Raw genomic sequence first — 19,284 nt, 5'->3', positions numbered from 1 at the left:
TTTTTGTGGAAGTAATACCCATCTTTTACAACTAGCTTCCCCACTCGAGCTGCCTAGTGAGCCACGCTTTTTGGACTCCCAGAACTAGTGAGATTCTTCCTTTCCCATAAGAGACAAAGCACAGATGTTTGCTTCATATCAACATTATTCTGCACTTCGGATCTAAAAATAAAAAGTCTGTGAAAGCTTCTCATTTCCCACCCATGACTTTACAATTGGAGTCAATATATTAAGCTATCCACACTCTACAATTCTGTAATTATTCAGTCTTCCATATTTTTTTCAAATTAACAAAAAAAACAGGCTAACCTATGGGCATTTCATGTATAAATAAAAAGTTGAAAAAGAACAGGTTTTTTTTTTTTAAGCACTTATCTTTTATATAGGAAAGACATGACTGTGATAAGGAAGCATGGAGCAAAAAGGCAGAGAACGCAACTCAAAATACATTTTACTCTGAATAATAAACAGCTCAATATAGGCTTAGTTACCTACCTGCCTGAGAAGGCTTTTGATGTTGCCAGAGACTATATGCTGGCAAATTAGCTTTTGAACTACTGGGTGAGAAACTCTGTCAAGCTGCGTCAGGAAACTCAAACAGAAGCCCTAAAGAAGAAGAGTTGTTTTCAACAGTTATGTGAAAAATTATTAGAAAAAAGATATACAGGTTAAAGAATCCTTTCCATTCAATATTGCACTCAGAAGACAGGATTTTCCTTTATCCAGACAGACTTAGTGGGGAATACACATATTGAAACAAACCCCAATACAGGCAATCACCTCATACAGTGAGCGTGGTATGCTGCTACATGGATTAGATGCTGCAAATCTCAACGCCCTGCAAAGCGTACGGAGACTATAATGAGGTCTGTGGCCAGTTCCATCCACCAGCTTTGTTTCTGCTTCCTTTTTCACAGATAAATAAAAGCTGCAAAAATAAAGAGTGAAACCAGTTCCAGTTACATAGTGCTGTTACTGAAGAACTAATCATCTTTAAGATCAGAGTACTGCTCTAACGAATTAAACCCAACCCATGAACATTTAAACTTATCTCCAACTGTCACTTTTTCTAGAAGCCCTAGGTTGGGAAAGCCATGCCAAATATTGCAATCAGTATAGTCAGTGAAGCAAAGGAACACAGCATTTTAAATCATATTTTTGAGAGTTTTGATATACAATAAGTAACTATGAACTCAAAACACAGTGAGATAATATGCCTTATTCTAGGGGGAAGAAAGGCTGCTTGATAAACATGCAAGATGTTCATGGTTATTATCTGAAAAAACAAATCCTTTTAGTCTCTCAGATGGGAAAGGTGTCGCAATGACAATGCTTTTTAATTGGTGTCACCATTAAATCATTTCTGAGTGAGAGTGAGAGACTGAAATTCCCCCCAGGAATACAGAAAGGTTGAGAATGAAGAAGATATATCTATCTCTTCTGCTTCCTGAAGTTGTGCAAATTACTGCTTAAGAAGCATTATAGTGTTTCCCAAAATAGTCTTATCACAGACTACAGTTACCTACTTTCCTTTTGTGACATATCCATCTAAGATTTAAAGAGATTATAACCAACTTACTTCACAATTCCTTGCACTGTATTTTTGTTCACATTCAGGCCTCTCAGATAATCCATGATAAGAACTTGCAAGTCTCCTTCACTCCTTAGTTCTTCTATATAGAGTTCAGTAAACCTATGAGAAGTAGATCAATCCATAACGTTTAAATATCTGACACCATTAGAAAAAATGAAATTTCATTAAAGACTAGACTATTCTCATACTATATAACATTTAAAATCATGTAAGCAACAGAATACTGACTTGTCAATCAAACTGCCTATATATGGACTCAAAAGAACAGAGTAGTTAAAAACAAAGTGTTAGTATCTTATTTTTAAGTAATTTATCTGTATTAACTTTGCAGACTGAAAACAATGTCTATGGGACCATATTTTTGAAAATGAAAACTTTAAAGAGTTTGCAATACATATACCCAAATGTTATGGACTGAAACTGGAGCACTGACACAGCAAGAACACTTTTCAAAGTGGACTCTCTATAACAATCTATATATTTTACAAAGTCAACACCTATGAAACATCACTCATTCTAACCTTGTGTCAAATAGCATATCCAGGTTGTTTTCCACTTTTACAGACATCTAGCTGGGCAGTAATACACTGAGAAACAGCTTGACAATAAGCAAAGGAAAATTAGCAGCTACACAGGTACTCATTGAAGGTCTGAGCTTCTTTAAAAATGTCATTACAGGGTTTCACATCTAGTATACTACACTGGCAACTGTAATTAATGAGCAAATTTAACTGTCCAGTATACTTGTATCAGGTGTTCAGTGTCAGTCTGCAGTCTTTCCATACCATGCATTGCCACTGCAAAAAAAANAAAAAAAAAAAAAAAAAAAAAAAAAAAAAAAGGAAACTCGGTGCACCACAGCAAACCTACAAATGAGCAATACTGTTGACTTCAGAGAGTTGGATATTTTTGACAGATGCAATTCATCGGAACTTAATTAGGAACTGTGGAGCTAAAGTCTTCTTTCTTCTGCATTACACTCCTTGCTTCCTTTCACTATTAACCCAGTAGAGCTAATAGCAATAAAACCTTACTTCAAAAACAATAGTCAAAAAGAGTCAAAAATGACTACTGCAAATGACTAGCTGCATATAGTGAATGTATCTCTACAGTCTTCTGCATTGTTTAAGAATCTGAAAAGGGACTACACATTCAATTTTTTGGCATTCATGAGAGAAACTGCATCAAAGACAACAGAAGACCTTTGCATTCATGAATGGGTACTACTGAAGAACAAATCTTCCACAACAACTTTCCTGGTTGCAGCCTGAACCCCAATATTTTGAATATCACACATCTGCTCCAGCATGCAGATCACCTTCCTTCCAAGTGAACAAGGTTGGATACACAGCTCTTTGCAAGGATCATCAACACTGCCAAGTTACCAAGGAAGAGGCTGCTAGAGAGACATGAAATACTTGCCTTTGTTATCCCCACCAGGAACATAAACTGCTGCAGTAGCATCCCCAGGCACTGACAGTTTAATTGTAAAGAATGATCATTCCCCCCTGCCCCCAGTGGCAGCACTTTGTGCTATTGCTAGACCATTTCTTCATGCTCAGCAACTTCATAAAGTATTTTCCTGTTGCTACTTCATGAAAAAACCTTAACCATGATGTGGAAAGCACCACTTGGAGAAAGTCAATTTGAGTTCAAACATATCTTCAGACTTCAAGCAAATTATCCTTCTCTCCAGATCAATTCACAAAGCTAGTTAAACTCCAAAAAAGAAAGTGACTTTTAGTATTTTGCCAGATTGTCTTTTTTTATACCTGTTTCTTATTCCTGGAGGAAGATTTCTCTTCCCAACATCTGTAGCTGGATTCATACATGCAAACAAGCGAAAATCAGGGTGACGTACGAGAGGCTCTAAAGGAAAAGAAAAATACAAAACAAAAGGTTAAAGATAAACCAAGGACATTTATTACGTTAAATGAGATGCATTTCAGATTCTTCTTCTAAGCCAGTTTTCTAATGCTGCTCTACTACATTTTCTTAAAATGCCAGGGTTATAAATTTCCAGGGAATTACCCAGTATGATTTAGCAAAAGTAACCCTGCATCTTTATGACAGCCATAGCAAGTGAAACCTTGACATTTATTTGTGTACAGCAGGATACTTTAATAACCTTAAATATTTCAAAAGTTATAAGCCCTAAACTTGGGATTCCTTTTCATCTCTTTCAGAACAATGAGCAGTGCTTCTCTCAGCCAGCAAGAAAACCCAGCCTAGGAAGCTCATACAACATTTGCCTCTAGCTGTAGCTCCAGAAAATAACATTTAGCAGTTACATCACATTTTTTACCTTTAGACCTCAGTAAAAATAAAAGGCCTTGTCCACATTTTCCAGGTGAAGAACAAATATTTTCCCAAGATCAGCAAAAGACTATTAGCACAGCAGCAAATGAACCTCATGTCCCATGCACTTATCCATCAGACTATCTTAACCTTGTAATAAACTGTGACACTCCTCTAATAATATTCAGAGACAGCAACACTTACTAATGGCACTAGAAAGATCTGTTCTTTGTATGGCCCAAAGAAGCAAAAGCCACATCAACCTTTGCTTGCTAAAATATGTAGAGCTATGGTGAATGAACACTACCACTTATTGTATAAAAGTATGGAAAAAGTATGAAGTCTAAAAAGGACATGTTATTCTCTCTTCTCTACACACATTCCTTTTAAAGGAATGTGTTTCTTCATTTCTTTTGAGACATATGAGATAGGGAATTCAACAAACCGGATGGCAAAATATAGCATATGCAAGCACAGAAATAATACCTGTGTCTCCTCTGTCTAGCAACACCAATGACCCAGAAGACCCTTCCAATAAACCACTTAGGCACTCTAAAGTCTCTGCTGCAGCCAAGTTAATCTCATCCAATAAAATCCACTCTCCTTTTTTAACAGCTTGTGCTAGAGTACCCTAAAAATAAGATCAATTTGTAAGTCATGTCATCAGCAGTGATATATCATCTAAAGCAGCTGTATATTTGAAATATTTGTTTGAAGCCTATGTGTTGATTAGACAAATGGCAACTCCAGATCTTATCCTCCAGTAGCAGTTGTATTTCTCTCCTTCAGTGACAGCAAGTATTTTGCGAGTCACAAAAATCAACAATTTTTAACGCCATTATCACATAACATTCAGATTTGCAAGATCTGTTGCAAGATTTTTAAGAGTTATCTACTTTTTTCTCACAACAGAATTAAGCTCCCTCATTTCTGCAACACACTGCTTGTCAATTATATCCTATCACTGTGGTGCATAAGCTTCAGTGACAGCACTGTTAGAGGATTAAGACAGTTAACCTAAAGAAACCCAAAGACACAAGCGATACTATGTTCCTCAGAGAGTAATACGTTATTAAAATTTTACTCAAGTCAAAGGTTCTCCAAACATCTATTTTTTAGAAAGAGGATTGTCAACATCTTATACACTTCAGATAATATTTGAGATCATATGTTTGGAATAATGGAATGACAAGGAACAAGTATGCATAAGACAAAGTGGAATAAGAGGAAACTATAATGTCATTAAAATATTATACCATGACACCATGTTTTTGAAACATTTCAAAAATCACTTGTAAATACTTAGTACAGATTCTTAATATTAAATACTTCACACAAATCCCTAGGCAGGCACATGTTCTACTGGAGAGTGGTCAAGGTGGATTTTCTCATCTCATACATTTGAAAGATGACATGCCATACTGTTGATGATTTTTTTTTTAAATCACACCAGCCATAATTCTTATTATACAGCATTAAGTTATTGGGTTATCAAAAATATATATATTTTCTTCCTATCTAACCACCACCTTCTTGAAGTAGCACACTCTATACCACAGAATTATTGTGGAACAAGTTTTACTTCACAGCAATACTCATGCAAGGAAGCTATTATACTGGTTGAAACATTTTATAAGTTTCTGCTCATTCTTCCCAGCATCAAAATGCGGATCTCTAAATACCTCTACAAATGCAAAGAGAAGAGCATTTTCTGTCATTTTCATTTGTTGATGAGCATGATTCAGTTTAAGACCAAATGCCTCCCACTTTTCCTTCAATGGTAAGCCTGCAAGCAAAAGAAATTTAAGTTTGTAACATTGGAACAATAGCATAAAAAGATATTTAAAAGCAGTATTTTATCAAGACATTTCAGGCATGCAGTCAGATACAATAAGATGAAGCTTGGCTGAGCAAGGAAAACATTCAAGCTCCACACGACACCTCATGAATTAAAAAAAATATGTATATATATTTTGCTGAAAATATTTTAAAATTTAGCTGAACACTTTTTTGTACATGTTAAAGCTTGTTATCCTTTCCAAAATGTCCCAGCTTAGGAACAAATACTTACGCTGGCAATCCACTTGTTCACAATGTAATGGATACCACTCTCCAACCCCCAGAGACAGAAAGAGGTAGCCCAAAAGACAAAAGCAAGTTTATAAACCTTATTACAGAACAGGTTAAGAATAAACACTTTATTTTCAGTAAGAACAAACACTGCTGCTTACCATTAAGAGTAAGAACACTTGCTTATCAGTTATGAAATTATTTAGTATTGCAGTTATTTCAGTTATTTGCTTAAAGTTACAGCCTGAGCTTTATGCATTTGTTCAGTGTTATAATGACTTAAGTTGCCAGCTTTGCAAGTTTATCCTCGTGCATTTTTYAGTTGCAGCAGAGTTCAGCTTTTCTTTATTTATTTTAGGATTCCCAATACTTGCAATGACTTTAAAACTTCATCTTCTTTGACATTCGTATGTATTTTATTTTAGTATCTGCATATTCAGGAGAACAAGCTCATTTGGCCCATACTGAACAAAAGCAATGACTATCTGTTCAGAAGATCTAGGACCAGAAAACACTCTATGGCAAGGCAAAGTATCAATACTGCCTCTGCCCTAAAGAAGTTGTGAAGGAGAAAATGAGAGATAAACCAATATTCAGAGACAAAACCACAGTGTTTCACAAGTCAAGTCACCATCACTGACAGGATACCAAGTCTTCCGAAAGCTCTTACCAAGCTTTACAGCCATTACTGTCACAAGAGAGCTGTTGGGTTTTTTGTTGTTGTTGTTTTTTGGAGAGGGGAGGGGGGAGGGCTAAGGGCTAAGAAGGGCTACCTGTGAAACCTAATGACATTCCAGGTCTGAAAGAAAGCATGAGTGCATCTATATGAAAGTCTAACACACAAACAGCTAGCAATGTTCACTAATACAGGGAACAAGTAACAGGCTAAGTGGAGATCAGCTGTCAAGAGCTTTGTAAGAACAGACAAGCCAATCTTCACTCCATCAGACATGGAAAACAGCAGTGATGGGCTAGGAAAAAAAATTCATCATAACAGTATTTTGAATGTCTCGTAGTAGACAGAGATTGCATTTTTCAAAACCATAAGAGAGGATGTAACAAAGGAAGCTGGAAAGAAGTCACCACTCTATCTTCCTGTCTACTCTTGAAATGGTTCACAGCTAATGATCTGTGCTTGATCACTCTGAATTCTTACCAGACGTATTTTCTTTTGCTTCCTTATTAATAGCAGATTTGTGAATATGTTGCATTAGTTTGAGCAGATCATGCCAACGTTTCTGCCTGTAGCAGGTCTGAATGTGCCCCAAGAATGTTTGATTTTTCTTTCTAGAGAATGTCTGAGAAAAAAGTTCTTCAAAAGACTCTCGCAGAGGCAGCCAGATCAGTTTGTTATCCACAGGTTTATAGCTGAAGAGAAGCAAAAATTAACTTGTCACAGAGAAACAGCAACTAACATCTGCAAACTAACAAAAACCAGTCACTGAGACAGCAATACTGTTCATTAAGGAACTCAGGTTTCCAAAGTTTTTTACTCAACTAACAATAAAAGTAAAATAGCACATATTTAAAGGTACCTTACGAGGTGATTTCATAAAGACAGGACTGCCCTGGTAGGTAAAATATCTTTACTACTACGCACCAATAGGTCTAGTAAATATTACCTTGGATTTATACTGAAAAACTTAGCCATTTTTAGAGCAACATTGGGTCGAGCTTTTAAATGATTTCATCACATTCAGATGTACATACATTTCAGTGAAACTGTTAAAGTTCTTGAACAAGGATGGCAAGATTTCTGCACACAAACATGTTTGAGACATTCATACTGCTATGAAACAAATATGCATCTAAAAACAATTCAATGACAACACAACTATGCTTGCATTAGAAGCTTGTTCTGATACTGCCAACTGGTTCATGCAAAACAGGCCGAACAGCAGTCAGTGACTCACCCCCCTAGAAGATCTGCAGTGTCACTTTGCTGGTTCATGTTGATAACTCTCAGAGAGTGTCCTTGAAACAGAAGTAGAAAGCATCAACTTGTGTATTTTTTATTAATTTTGTACAAGTTACAGTTCTCACACTGCATTTACCTGTAATATGAGCAAGGTACTGAACAGTTGAGGTTTTGCCAGTTCCTGTTTCACCAACCAAGAGCACAGGCTCTCCTTTGACAACACAGACTGCAAGCTGTTCAATCAATACTGCAGATGGTCGTGTGGCAGCAAAGGTTTGCTTTGCTCTGACAAAACAGATGAAAAAATTCAATGACAAATCTATCAAGAAGCTCATTTCAATTTTGCCTTTATAAATTTTTAGAGGGTTATTTACAATTTTTTAATTAAAAAAAAAAAAAAGGTTTGGAAAAAATTAGTTCCAAGATGCACTTAAAAGCATCATACAAGACATTCATTTTTCCTCAAGGTACAACCTAGAAATTCAGGTTTTACAATGCTCCAGTTTTTACTCCAGTTTTGTGGAGTTAGTGGCACATCCTACAAAAGTCTCACTTCATCAAGATAGAATAATCAAAATCTAATTACAACAGCTGTAGATCCAAACTGTTTTGAAGAAATAATAGTTCAAAATAAGCTGATAATCTCCATGTTTTGCCTGACAGAAGAATGATGCAGTCTCAAAGATACATAAGTTAAAACGCAGATCACAAGACAGAGAACTCATCATATTCCTTTGACTAGAGCGAAATTAGTTGATCTGCACTGATTTTCTTAAACCTGTAATTTCCAGTTTATTCTGTTCCAACACAAGACATTTAGATTTACAAGAAAGCTACCAGATTGATATACTACCTTTGTACAGTAAGAGTCTGGGTTTGTTTCCTCATGAGGCACACTCTTCCCACAGAGACTTCTTGTTCCCTTATTAAAATTTCTGGTTTATAGAGTTCACAAAAGAACTCTACCTGTGAAGAAAGAATCAACATTTCCAATACCAGTGTTGTCTACACCATCACACAAAGAACACATTCACTGTGCTACTAATATCACTGTGCAACAAGCTAAGTTGTTCATGATGAGATTTTGTTCTTTTTTTTTAAAATATATTTTTTATATTTATCACCTAAAATACTGAAGGACCTCAGAAGTGTTATCTTCTGTCTAAATAACCGCTTTCCATTTATCAATTTGGTAACAGGCTCTTGCCATTATGATTCTACTTTGCTTACTTCCATGGTAGCTCAACTACATGAACTTGAACCTGAGAACAGGGCTACTTCAAATGTTCATTTATTTATGTATTTATTTTTTAAAGAGTGTGGTGAATACCTCCACATAACCAAGGATATTTTGCCATTGTCAGTGGTTCATACATTTCTGTATTGAAATAATGGAAAGGAAGCAGGACAAAGAAAAATCCATGAAAGGTTCAGGGAATCTTGCTGTCCCCCCAGCCATGAAGAATTTTTCAAAAAATTTCTTAAAGTAATGAAGGAGGGATTTACTATGCAATCAAACTTTTACGGTCAGAAATAACTGAAAAAAAAAAAAAGATTCAGTCTGACTCACTTGTGTATCACATGCTATTAATATACAGAGGGGTACTACTAGCTTTGGAATCAACGATTAGGGAATAAGTAGTAAGGAAGATCACATTTTTATCTGAACTCTGTGTAAATGATTCAAGTTCATTGCAACTTGCCACCAGGAAAACAACAACAACAACAAGAAAAAACAAAAAAAMCCCACAACTCCCCCCACCCCCACCATCAAACTTTGTATTACTCTGTACATCTAACAATATCATGTGCCTAGCCAACTGCACTGTTCCAGCAATTGTCATCCTTCTTTTGCATGATRAGGACATTTGCAATTTGATCTGAAACAGGTTCACAGGCACTTTCAGAGAGAAAGCACAGCTGAAAATAAAACAGGAAAATGAGGAAAATGAGTAGACCCTKCAAATATAGAGAAAAAGCAGAAACAAAGTGTGTGGGAAAGAGAGATGGGCATAATATTAAGAAAATACTAGAGCACAGTACACTTAAGTTAGTTCCTAGAGAAAAAACAAACGTTGTAGAATATTACCAGCAAATGTCATGTTCATTATAACCCAATATACCTTTTTCTTGGAAATGTTTAGTTTACTTCCAATAATTTTGGCCATTTTCTGTCTGCTCCCTTGCTTGGGCAGCATAGCTGTGAAACAGTCCAGTGCCTGTCGGGGGGNAAAAAAAAAAAAAAAACTTCTTCAATACAAATTTTATATGGTATGATCTGACAAGCACCATCACCTTAATTAACACAAGTCTGAATCAGATCCAGCCAAGGCAAACAAAATTATTTCAGTGCCTTCAGATCTAGTCTAGAAATGGAATCAGAATGATATATTAAAAAAAATTCTAAATTCTGTAATTTACTGGGTTTCTGATCACTGTAAAACTTTTCAATACCCAAGGACACCAGTCTCAGCAGCTTTTTTCAGATGACAGGACCAAAATGAAGGCAGTAATGTTGTAAGAGCTCACATCTTAAAACTACCTCTGATGCACAACTGAGAAATTCCAGATCTGGAGTATAAGCTGATGTAAAGTAGGAAAGTAGTTCCATATTGGAAGAAAAAGAAAAGATTTCAGAATCATACTGCAAATTAAGTATCTTTAATTTTGCTGAGCAATTCAGATACTAAGTCTCACAAAGGACACCAGAATAATGAAAACAAGAGCTGAAAGGTTTTCACCAGGAGGCAAACACAGCTCTGATTTAAAAAGCAAGGGCTAAGAAGCTCTGTCACTGAGCTGAGCTAATATCACAGAGCATGACATGCCAGCCAGAACTAACGTGGGAGGGAGGGAGGAAGTGAGGGGATTAAACCCTCTTAGTAATCAGTAAATCTAACCCTGTAATACTTCTAACACAGTGCAACTACCACACACACTGTGTGGACACATGTATTACCAAGTAAGTGCATGCCACAGATTCTGCATCAGCTGTCACATAAACATGGCTCTAATGCTACTGCAAACAGGTCTAGATAGTGACTCTCTGTGCCTTGGGACATCGGTCAGTGACATCCTCCTCAATACCCACATTACCTAAGAGGTATTCATTATCAGGAATGTCCTGGTGCTCCACTACGGACAGGGGAGAACTGAATATAAAAGCTCAGAATTATCAAAACTGCCATAAAACCATCTCCAAAGCACAGTCAAAGCCTAAATAGACTTAATAAGAGAAGCCATTTTAAAAACAAGCTATGAAATGTACCTCAGCCCAGTATCCTAACTTAGATCATGATCCAGGCCTTAGTATTTATTGAGCATTGTTTCTAGACAAAACCACATCACTGGAAAGACTCGAAAGCTGTGACAAGCAATGTGGTGTCTTTCAGGCAAAGGGAAGATTACACTCCTCCTGACAAATCTAGCTTCCAGCTTTAGTTCTGAATGCATCCATACTATTACATCACTTCATTCCTATTTTAATTCTACCTTTGGAAGTATTTTACATGAATTCTTTTTACATTTCATCTCTCCTCGAGCCATCTACAATAAGGTTTGGGAGTAACTACAGCACCTTAGTCACAAGTAGCAAACACCAAGTACTTCCATTTTTTTTTTAAAGGCTCACTAAACTAATCCTCGGGCATTTTTCTTGTTGCAATCACAATACACATTGCACTAAAATGAATCGAATGTTTAAATGGTAAGTAAATTTGTTAATGTATCCACATTACATAAACTTTTACTCTTCCTTGGTCGCATGCAATCCCAGCTCATACCAGTTAAAATTACATTGCAGCACACAGTATGTCTGTATACAAATAGGAAGTTTGGACTGGCTTTCTGCACATCATTGTGAACAATTTGCCTAGTTGTAAGGAAAGACTCTAATATGCTAATCACATCAAGCTTTCCAACTACAGTCCAATTACTTCAAATAAAACTGAATGTAATTTCCCTCTCACAAACTCTCAAATAGACTATTTGATTATTTGTGATATAATGCGAAAATTTGAGTTAACAATTTCCTGATAGATCAGGTCTTACCGCACCTCCTGAAAAATATTCACTGCTGTGGTTGAAGAAGTACTATCAAAGTTGCACGCAATCCTGCTGCACCAATTCAGTAAGTCCCTAAAAAGAAAAATGGAGAAAAAAGATTTGGTGCAATCAAGCCAAAATGCATGGTACTTCCTCTCATGTTCAGGTTAGCTCACTTACCATTTGTCATCTTTTTTAGCGATTATACATTTAGCTGTCTTTTAAGTTGTAAATGGGAAACTACATATAAATAGCATGCTAATTCTAAAGAGTAAATGAGTACTTAAAGAACAACAGTATCACTTTCTGATACATTGTTTGTAAATAGATAATAAATACCACATTATCCATTACTGTGAAATTGAAAAAATGAAAAGCAGTATACTTTTCATCCAGAAAGGTATGAAGAAACATTTTTCAAGACACAGATTCCTCATCAACACCACAATCTCTTGGAAGTGAGGCAAAGGAAACATCTAATTCTGGGAAAACCAATGCTGCTTTTAAATAAGCAGCATTCCTATGCTTCACAAAAATACAGACTACCCATATCTAGTATCTGCTAAATAATTCACAAAGCACTGTTGGTTATAGAAATTCTATATTGCTGAACTCAACATTTGGTATCAGAAGAAAGGAAAAAAAAAAAATCTGAACACCTAAGCTGCATTTCATCATAAAAATGCAGAAACTAATAGTATACTACAGGTTTGGTTATTTTGAGTGAATTGTAGATTAGAAAGCTGTAAGTGAGTGTCTAATACTAAACTATCTAGATGAACAAATGCATACAACTCCTGAAAAAGTTATCCGCTAGTTACTATTAAAACAATATACAGAGCATTTCAATAGTTAACTAGCAGAACTGATGCTCTGTGTAAAAACAAACTGAGAAATAATCCACATGGCCTGATACTAATTTATTTCTCAACACTATACATGACAAAACCTCTATTAAAGAAGAAAAGGAGTATAGTAAATACAAAATCCTTTATAATTTGTATGGAAATTTATTTTAAGAAAAAAAATACATTAAACATGATTTAAAATTAAAAAATGGAATTTTCAAACCACTTTTATTAAATTCAGGTTTAATTATTCAAACTTTTATCACCAGTTATAAAAAGATGAAAAGAATAAAAAGAAGGAGGAAAAAAAGAAAAAGCTTTCTGATATCTGTAGCCAGCTGGCTAAATTTCCTCCTGACAAACATATAAGAAAAGACAACCTTAGAGATAGTTCTCGTCCTTCCAGATTTGGTTTCTTATTTTCTGATCTTGATTCTGATGCATCCTCTGCAATGTGCCTGGTGCCAGAAGCACTCCTTTCTGATGCCTCATACTTGTCTCCCGTAAGGTGAATATAAATGTCTAGCAAACGATCAGTTACAGAAGCAAGGTTGGGGTATCTGCTCTGAAGAACCTGAAAAACAAAACAACCCCCCCCCAAAACCCTTTATCATTGGAAGCCAACCACTAATCACCAAAATTTTAAATAGGATACACTTCAGTAGTCACTCGTCAAGCTGGCAAGCCGCACAAAACTGCTCTCTTAGTCTTGCTGACAACATTTGGTGATTCTTTTTTATACAGATGTTGTAATGTCATGTATATTATAAGAACATTAAATTATGCAAGGTTTTGCTCTCATCTGAAGCAAGTGTAAGTCATTGCCAGTTGCATGATACTGATTTGGATGCCAAATGTGAAATTTTCCAACTCAACTATACTCCTGTTTATTTTATGGATTTGTACTACTATTGATGGGAAGTACAGAAGTATATTCAGCACCATCTAAAGTTAACATCATAAGTCAAAAGCATACAACTTTATAACTGATCATAAAAATTCCTGTCTCCTGTCCCTCTTACACAGCTTTTATGACTGAACTTTTTTTTGAGCATCGAAGATGTCTCTTTACTGCACTGACAAAGATGCACTAAAAGGCTAATTTTTCTTTTATCATTTCCTTTCAGATTAGCTCTCTCCACCGAGGCTTAAAGGCTGAAGCCATGGCTTCCCGAAATAGGCTTTTCAYAGATACAGGCCAGGATCATTGGTCTTGCCCTGCCAAAGTGACTTTTAAGATTAGCCAGAAGAACATGAATCTATTTTCAACACGAGCAAGCAGGTGGATGTTTTTGTCACCTTTTCTTCTTCTGTTACAGAATCTTACACAGTCCATCTGATTTACATATTTTTGTCACTTGAGGTACAAGGTTTAAAAACAAAACAAACAAACAAAAAAGAACAACTGGAAGAATCTAGTGGTAACTGACACATTTAGTATGGAAGCATCCTTTTTTCTTAAGGCTTTGACAGCCAAGCTTTATTTTACACTGCTCCTTTCTGGAAGCCATCTTTGTTATCAAATTGGCCAGAAAGCCTTCTTCACCGCTGTAACAGTGAGCTGCTTAAATTCCTGCCCACGTGGATCTATTTGTGGTAGAAACAGCTACAGCACACAAACTTATACATTTCCAGCAAACTGTCTGCTGAGGCCTCCCATGCATCTACTTGCTCAGGCTGCAACAAAATCTAGAAACACAAAATAGGTGCTGCTCTTGCACCACTCCTAATACTTACATGACAAATGACAAGATAGGAAAATACAGATATTTAAGGTCATTCATAACTGTACTGGCTGCTGAGTGAGCCCCAAGGAGTAGATGAATTCTATTGGAAACCTATCTTTTCCAGTCTAGAAAATTCAGAAATTTCTCTCAAATCTTCTGCCGGAGATAATTTGTCCCCTCTTCCCTTAGGCAAGGCTTTTTTTTACAATCAAATTGTATTTTGAATTTTATATCACAAGGAGAATCTCTAGAGAATTCTATTTTCATGTAAGCCCTGGGCTTAATTTTTTGATGGACCTACACATAGCAAACATTCCCTACGGATGTTAACAAAAGATGTCTACAGCAATAGTAATTGACAATCAGTAAGCGAATACTTTCCATTTCAAGGCTTAGAGAACTCAGGAGTACAGTAAGCTTGATTTTCTTTTCTTCTTCTTTCTCTTCTTCACCCCCCACCCCTGCTTTAAAAAACAAAACAAAACAAAAAACACCTCTGCATGCTACAAAACAGCAAAGTAATTTGACTCTTAGACCCATTCAAAGCCAAATTGTGTTTGCCATGACAAAACCCAGGAATCCATCCAATTCACATCAAATTTTCTCGGTAAACTGCCCGTTTACTTCAGCATTAGCTCTTTAGATCTGAAGCAATAAGGGTAAATTATACAACTTGGAGAGGAAAATAAGAATTAAACTTATTACCAGAAAACATTCATTACCCTTAATTGAAACAAATTTTCACATGCCACAATAGAGTAACATACACCATACCTCCTTGAGTTCTTCTTTGCTCATGTAATCCAGATGAATTTTGGTCCAATACTTGTCCAGAAGAGCAGCACAGCTGCTTTGCTGTCTGTACCAACCACCACCACAACTGAAGATCCTAAAGCAAAGCAACACACAAAGACACATAGCATATAGTGTTTTGCTGAAGAATTCAACATTTTTATACATTCCCATACATCAAAGAACAGCTGCTGGGGGAAAAAGTGCATGCCTAGATCGCCCGCTGTTTGTCACGGTGCTGTCAGCCACCCTACCATGCCTATCTCTGCTTTCTAAATCACCTTTTTCTTTTATCACAGTATATTGCCCCTCTGGTGCAAAATCTCCAAAGAGGTACTCACAAAAAGAAGCAGGACAACAAGCTAATCCTACCAGAAACAACATACAGGATGCCCTGTAAAGGGAGGAGCCTGAAAGAAGGGACAAGGATAATAACTTCCACAGATCCTAAGTGATCCATGCTGTATTGTGGATGGAGGTGCAGGAAAAGCCTCCACCCCAGTCTTTACTGACTTTGTTCTCATTCTTCAGCCTCCTTTTCCTTCTCTTCACATATTTTGCTCCCTACTGGTTTTTACTGTGCAGATAGCTACTCAGCCATATGTTCTACCCACTGTGGAAGAAGCCTTGCACATGCAAAGCACTAGATATTGCTGTTTTTTTTCTTAATTTAATATTCTGCATTTGAGGTTTTCCTTAACCTACCTCCCAAATCGGAGATTTGATAAGTCTGTTGCAGTGTTTCTGTGGTATACTTGGTCAATGGTTTGTACAGCCAAAAAGTATAGTTCCCATTGAGTTATATGAACCATTGACCAAGTATACCACAGAGACAGCAAATTTAGGAGATGAGGCAACCAAATGAGAGGTCTAAAAGATTAAATCTCAAAATAAATAAATCAGACAAATCAGAGAAAAGATCACTTATCTATGGAAGGAGGACAAAAGCAGCAGGGAAAATTGTTAAAAGCTTTGAAGAAATCTATAAAACATCCGAGAAACGTGTAACCATGCCCTTTTAGATATCATAACCTTTAATCTTGCTCCAACATTATGTATTAATATACAAGATGACATTTTGACATCTGATGTGTGAGCCATTACTACAATTGCTACAAGCGAATGGTCATGGAGAATACCTTTAAAACCTTTTCCTGGCTAACAAACACTACAAAACTCTATATTTGCACAAGACTTTCAGGAATTAGATTTTCTTCACAAGAATTTTTCCTTATATTCCTTTTTCCCATGATTCCCAATAGAAGAATTTGATTCTATCACAGATGCAGTGTTGAATTAAAACTATTCATGAAACCCTTAATAAATATCTTCTAGGGAACGCAGATAAACAACTGCTCAAGGAGAAGGTGGCATAAAAAAACAAAATCCAGAAAACTAAATACATTCAGTAGTCAGATTGTCAACTATCAATTGGAAATTGCTAGAATRTTTCTTTCCAGGTTAAAAATAGTATATTCATGCTTTTAAGTTCATATAACTTTACATGCCTACCTCCTGGTTGCAAAAAACTGGAATCCTGGAGCTACTTTTAAGCAGTCACCACAACCAGGAATTAGTAATTCTCTTTTTTCCAAAAGAGGAATCAGCACAGAGATCTGGAGAAGAGAAGAAACTTTATAAAACATTCTTCTTTTGTGAAAAATTGACAGTCCACCCATTCACACTCATTTCACACAGGAGATGCTAGAGCACTTCTACCGAGCACTGCTATGCTGTCAGCAGCTGATGTTCCTGCAGACTGCACTTCCAAATGACACTAACAGGAATTGCAGAGTCCCACTGCTGCATAAAATTAACTGGAAGTTACAGGTATAAACATTTCCCTACCTCCTTTCAACCGTATTCATATTTGATAATAAAAAAGTGCAAGTATGACAGTCTTTACACTGCAACCCCAAGCTAAAACTATTGGTTTTGAGTTCCCAAAGAAATTATTAGACTCTCTCTCCTCAGATTTATCAGAAGCCTTATTTTCTTTATCTGCCTGAACAAAGATAATCTCCATCTCATGCATTTTGTTCTCAAACATCAAAATTTTTCAGTGCAGACCCTGCTCTGCCTCAGTGGTATGCCAGGATTGCAAAGAATCTATCCTTCCAGGCAGAAGGACAATAATAATGGTGGAATGAAAAAAAGGAGGTAGGGCCACAATGATTGCACAGAGGAGGGTAAACATGGAGACTTTGATATGGAGAAAGGAAACGGGTTGCATGCAGGGAGGACCTGAAAAAAGAAGGAGAGATGAATGCAGGGTACTGCTCAGGGCATGCTTGTGACGAGTGCAATGAGAGGACTCTACAGAAACAAGCATGTGACCCTCTGGCAATGAGACTGTCTAGTGCAGACGAGCAATACATCTTGGATTTCTTATAAATTCCCCGTGTTTTGAAAAGCTAAAACTCAATAAACAAGCTGGGAGCTTAGTCAGTCACAGAAAGGATACTTTACAGACAAGATATGAAGAAATAACTAGTTGCAAGAAAGAACATTTGCTGAATGCCCAACAGGCCCACACAGCATAACACTTCTATGATATGGTTCTTGCAAAAGACATTTTTTCTATGTCACCACTTTAAAGGGGAAGAATGACCATCTAACAAGTACTAACTTTGGAGCTGAACACAGAAAGTTAATTAAAACCTATAGTGTTTGATATAATAACGCATTTTTAATAGCCAAGCTAGAATAAATAAGTGTGCTAAAAAGAATTGGCAGAACACTAGAAAGCCTTATGATCAACAAAACTCTAATACAGGGTTTATGATCTTTTGTGGTGTTCGGGACCATATTTATTTTCAAATACTAAAACATGTTTTAAAAGACACATAGCTCATCATTAGTGCCAGTTCACATCTCCATCAGTGCCAAATCTGGCAACAGTGGCATGCCACGACTGCTCTAAAACAATGAGAGAAACAAATCCAGTGTGCCAATTTGCGGACTAAGACAACCAGGTTAATTCTTTTTAACTCCTTTTAAAGGGGCATTATTTTAAGCCTGTTGCTACACCATTCATGGTGATTAGATTCCAAGAATTGCTAGTATAGACCTTATAGAGAACATGAACCTACATACCACATCCAGAGGTGCATAATCAATATCCTCCAGAAGCACCCAGTGACCTTTGGTAACAGCTTGTGTCAAGATTCCAGGCTGCCATACAAACTCCCCTGGTACGTCTGTACAACGATACATGCCAAGCAGTGTCTATGACAGAAACACCAGTAAGTTAGACACCTGTTCATTACACGCCTTGATAACTCAGAATAAAAGCTTACAAAGATGACCAAAGTGGCCTGTAAGTAACACTTATATAGCCTGTCCATTACTAAGCAATCTACCTGGTAATCTATGCTCAGCATTACATTTTATTTAATTAAGAAAAAAAAAAAAAGTTTCACTCCTTCCACATCCACAATAATTTAACTGAAACATTGTAACTAAAATGAGCCAGATAAATAGAAGTGCATTTGCACAGAGTTGTACCAACCCAATTAACAAGCAAAACAAGCAGAATAACATATTAGACTGGCTAGAGTTACAGTGAAACGTATTTTGCATTTTTGAAAAGTCTGCAACTGAGCTGGTAAAGTAAGAGAAATTTTAAAACAAGTTATTCTAAGATACAAAAATCAATCAAGCTTTGCTTTTCTGTAAAGTTGCAACTTTTGCAGTTAAGCATTTCTTCCATAATTAAGCTTATGGTTTCACTACTTCATAGATTACAACTTGAATTTTATCACTTTTCCTTAATATGGCAGTCTTATTCATGTATGTGAAGAGATACTCTCTTGGAGAAAAGTTGTGAGATGGTGAAACTGACTGTTCTTCCATGAAAATAAAGAAGGTGACTACCAATGGCAATTAGAAGCTTCAAAGATAGCACTTCTGGTAAACACTAACCCCCTCAGAAAACTAAACATAACTTGAGCCCAATAACATAAATTAATTCATACTCAAAAGATACACGTG

At 36.3% G+C, this 19,284-nt stretch overlaps 1 protein-coding gene across 8 annotated transcripts in view; it reads right to left on the bottom strand.

Annotated features, from left to right (window-relative positions):
• Positions 1-19,284, bottom strand: part of MDN1 (midasin AAA ATPase 1) — a 109,175-nt gene that overhangs the window by 76,549 nt on the left and 13,342 nt on the right. For 6 of the 8 annotated variants that reach the window (XR_003252661.1, XR_003252663.1, XR_003252662.1 and 3 more), the window contains 16 exons: positions 18,388-18,519; positions 16,804-16,907; positions 15,274-15,388; positions 13,153-13,346; positions 11,936-12,017; positions 10,004-10,099; positions 8,734-8,846; positions 8,017-8,165; positions 7,876-7,936; positions 7,119-7,330; positions 5,575-5,678; positions 4,379-4,523; positions 3,367-3,463; positions 1,580-1,693; positions 781-928; positions 496-606 (listed from right to left, as the gene is read on the bottom strand). Coding sequence is in view for 5 of the 8 variants with exons in the window: in XM_026060800.1 (XP_025916585.1) it covers positions 496-606; positions 781-928; positions 1,580-1,693; positions 3,367-3,463; positions 4,379-4,523; positions 5,575-5,678; positions 7,119-7,330; positions 7,876-7,936; positions 8,017-8,165; positions 8,734-8,846; positions 10,004-10,099; positions 11,936-12,017; positions 13,153-13,346; positions 15,274-15,388; positions 16,804-16,907; positions 18,388-18,519 (1,977 nt within the window). In the remaining 3 variants the exon portion in view is untranslated. Of the gene's footprint in view, positions 1-495; positions 607-780; positions 929-1,579; positions 1,694-3,366; positions 3,464-4,378; positions 4,524-5,574; positions 5,679-7,118; positions 7,331-7,875; positions 7,937-8,016; positions 8,166-8,733; positions 8,847-10,003; positions 10,100-11,935; positions 12,018-13,152; positions 13,347-15,273; positions 15,389-16,803; positions 16,908-18,387; positions 18,520-19,284 lie in introns of those variants that run through there. The other 2 variants (XM_026060803.1, XM_026060804.1) reach the window with 2 other exon arrangements.

Source organism: Apteryx rowi, unplaced genomic scaffold (genome assembly GCF_003343035.1).
Source record: "Apteryx rowi isolate R43461 unplaced genomic scaffold, aptRow1 scaffold_171, whole genome shotgun sequence".
Taxonomy (NCBI): Eukaryota; Metazoa; Chordata; class Aves; order Apterygiformes; family Apterygidae; genus Apteryx; species Apteryx rowi.
This window is presented reverse-complemented; position numbering and strand designations above follow the sequence as displayed.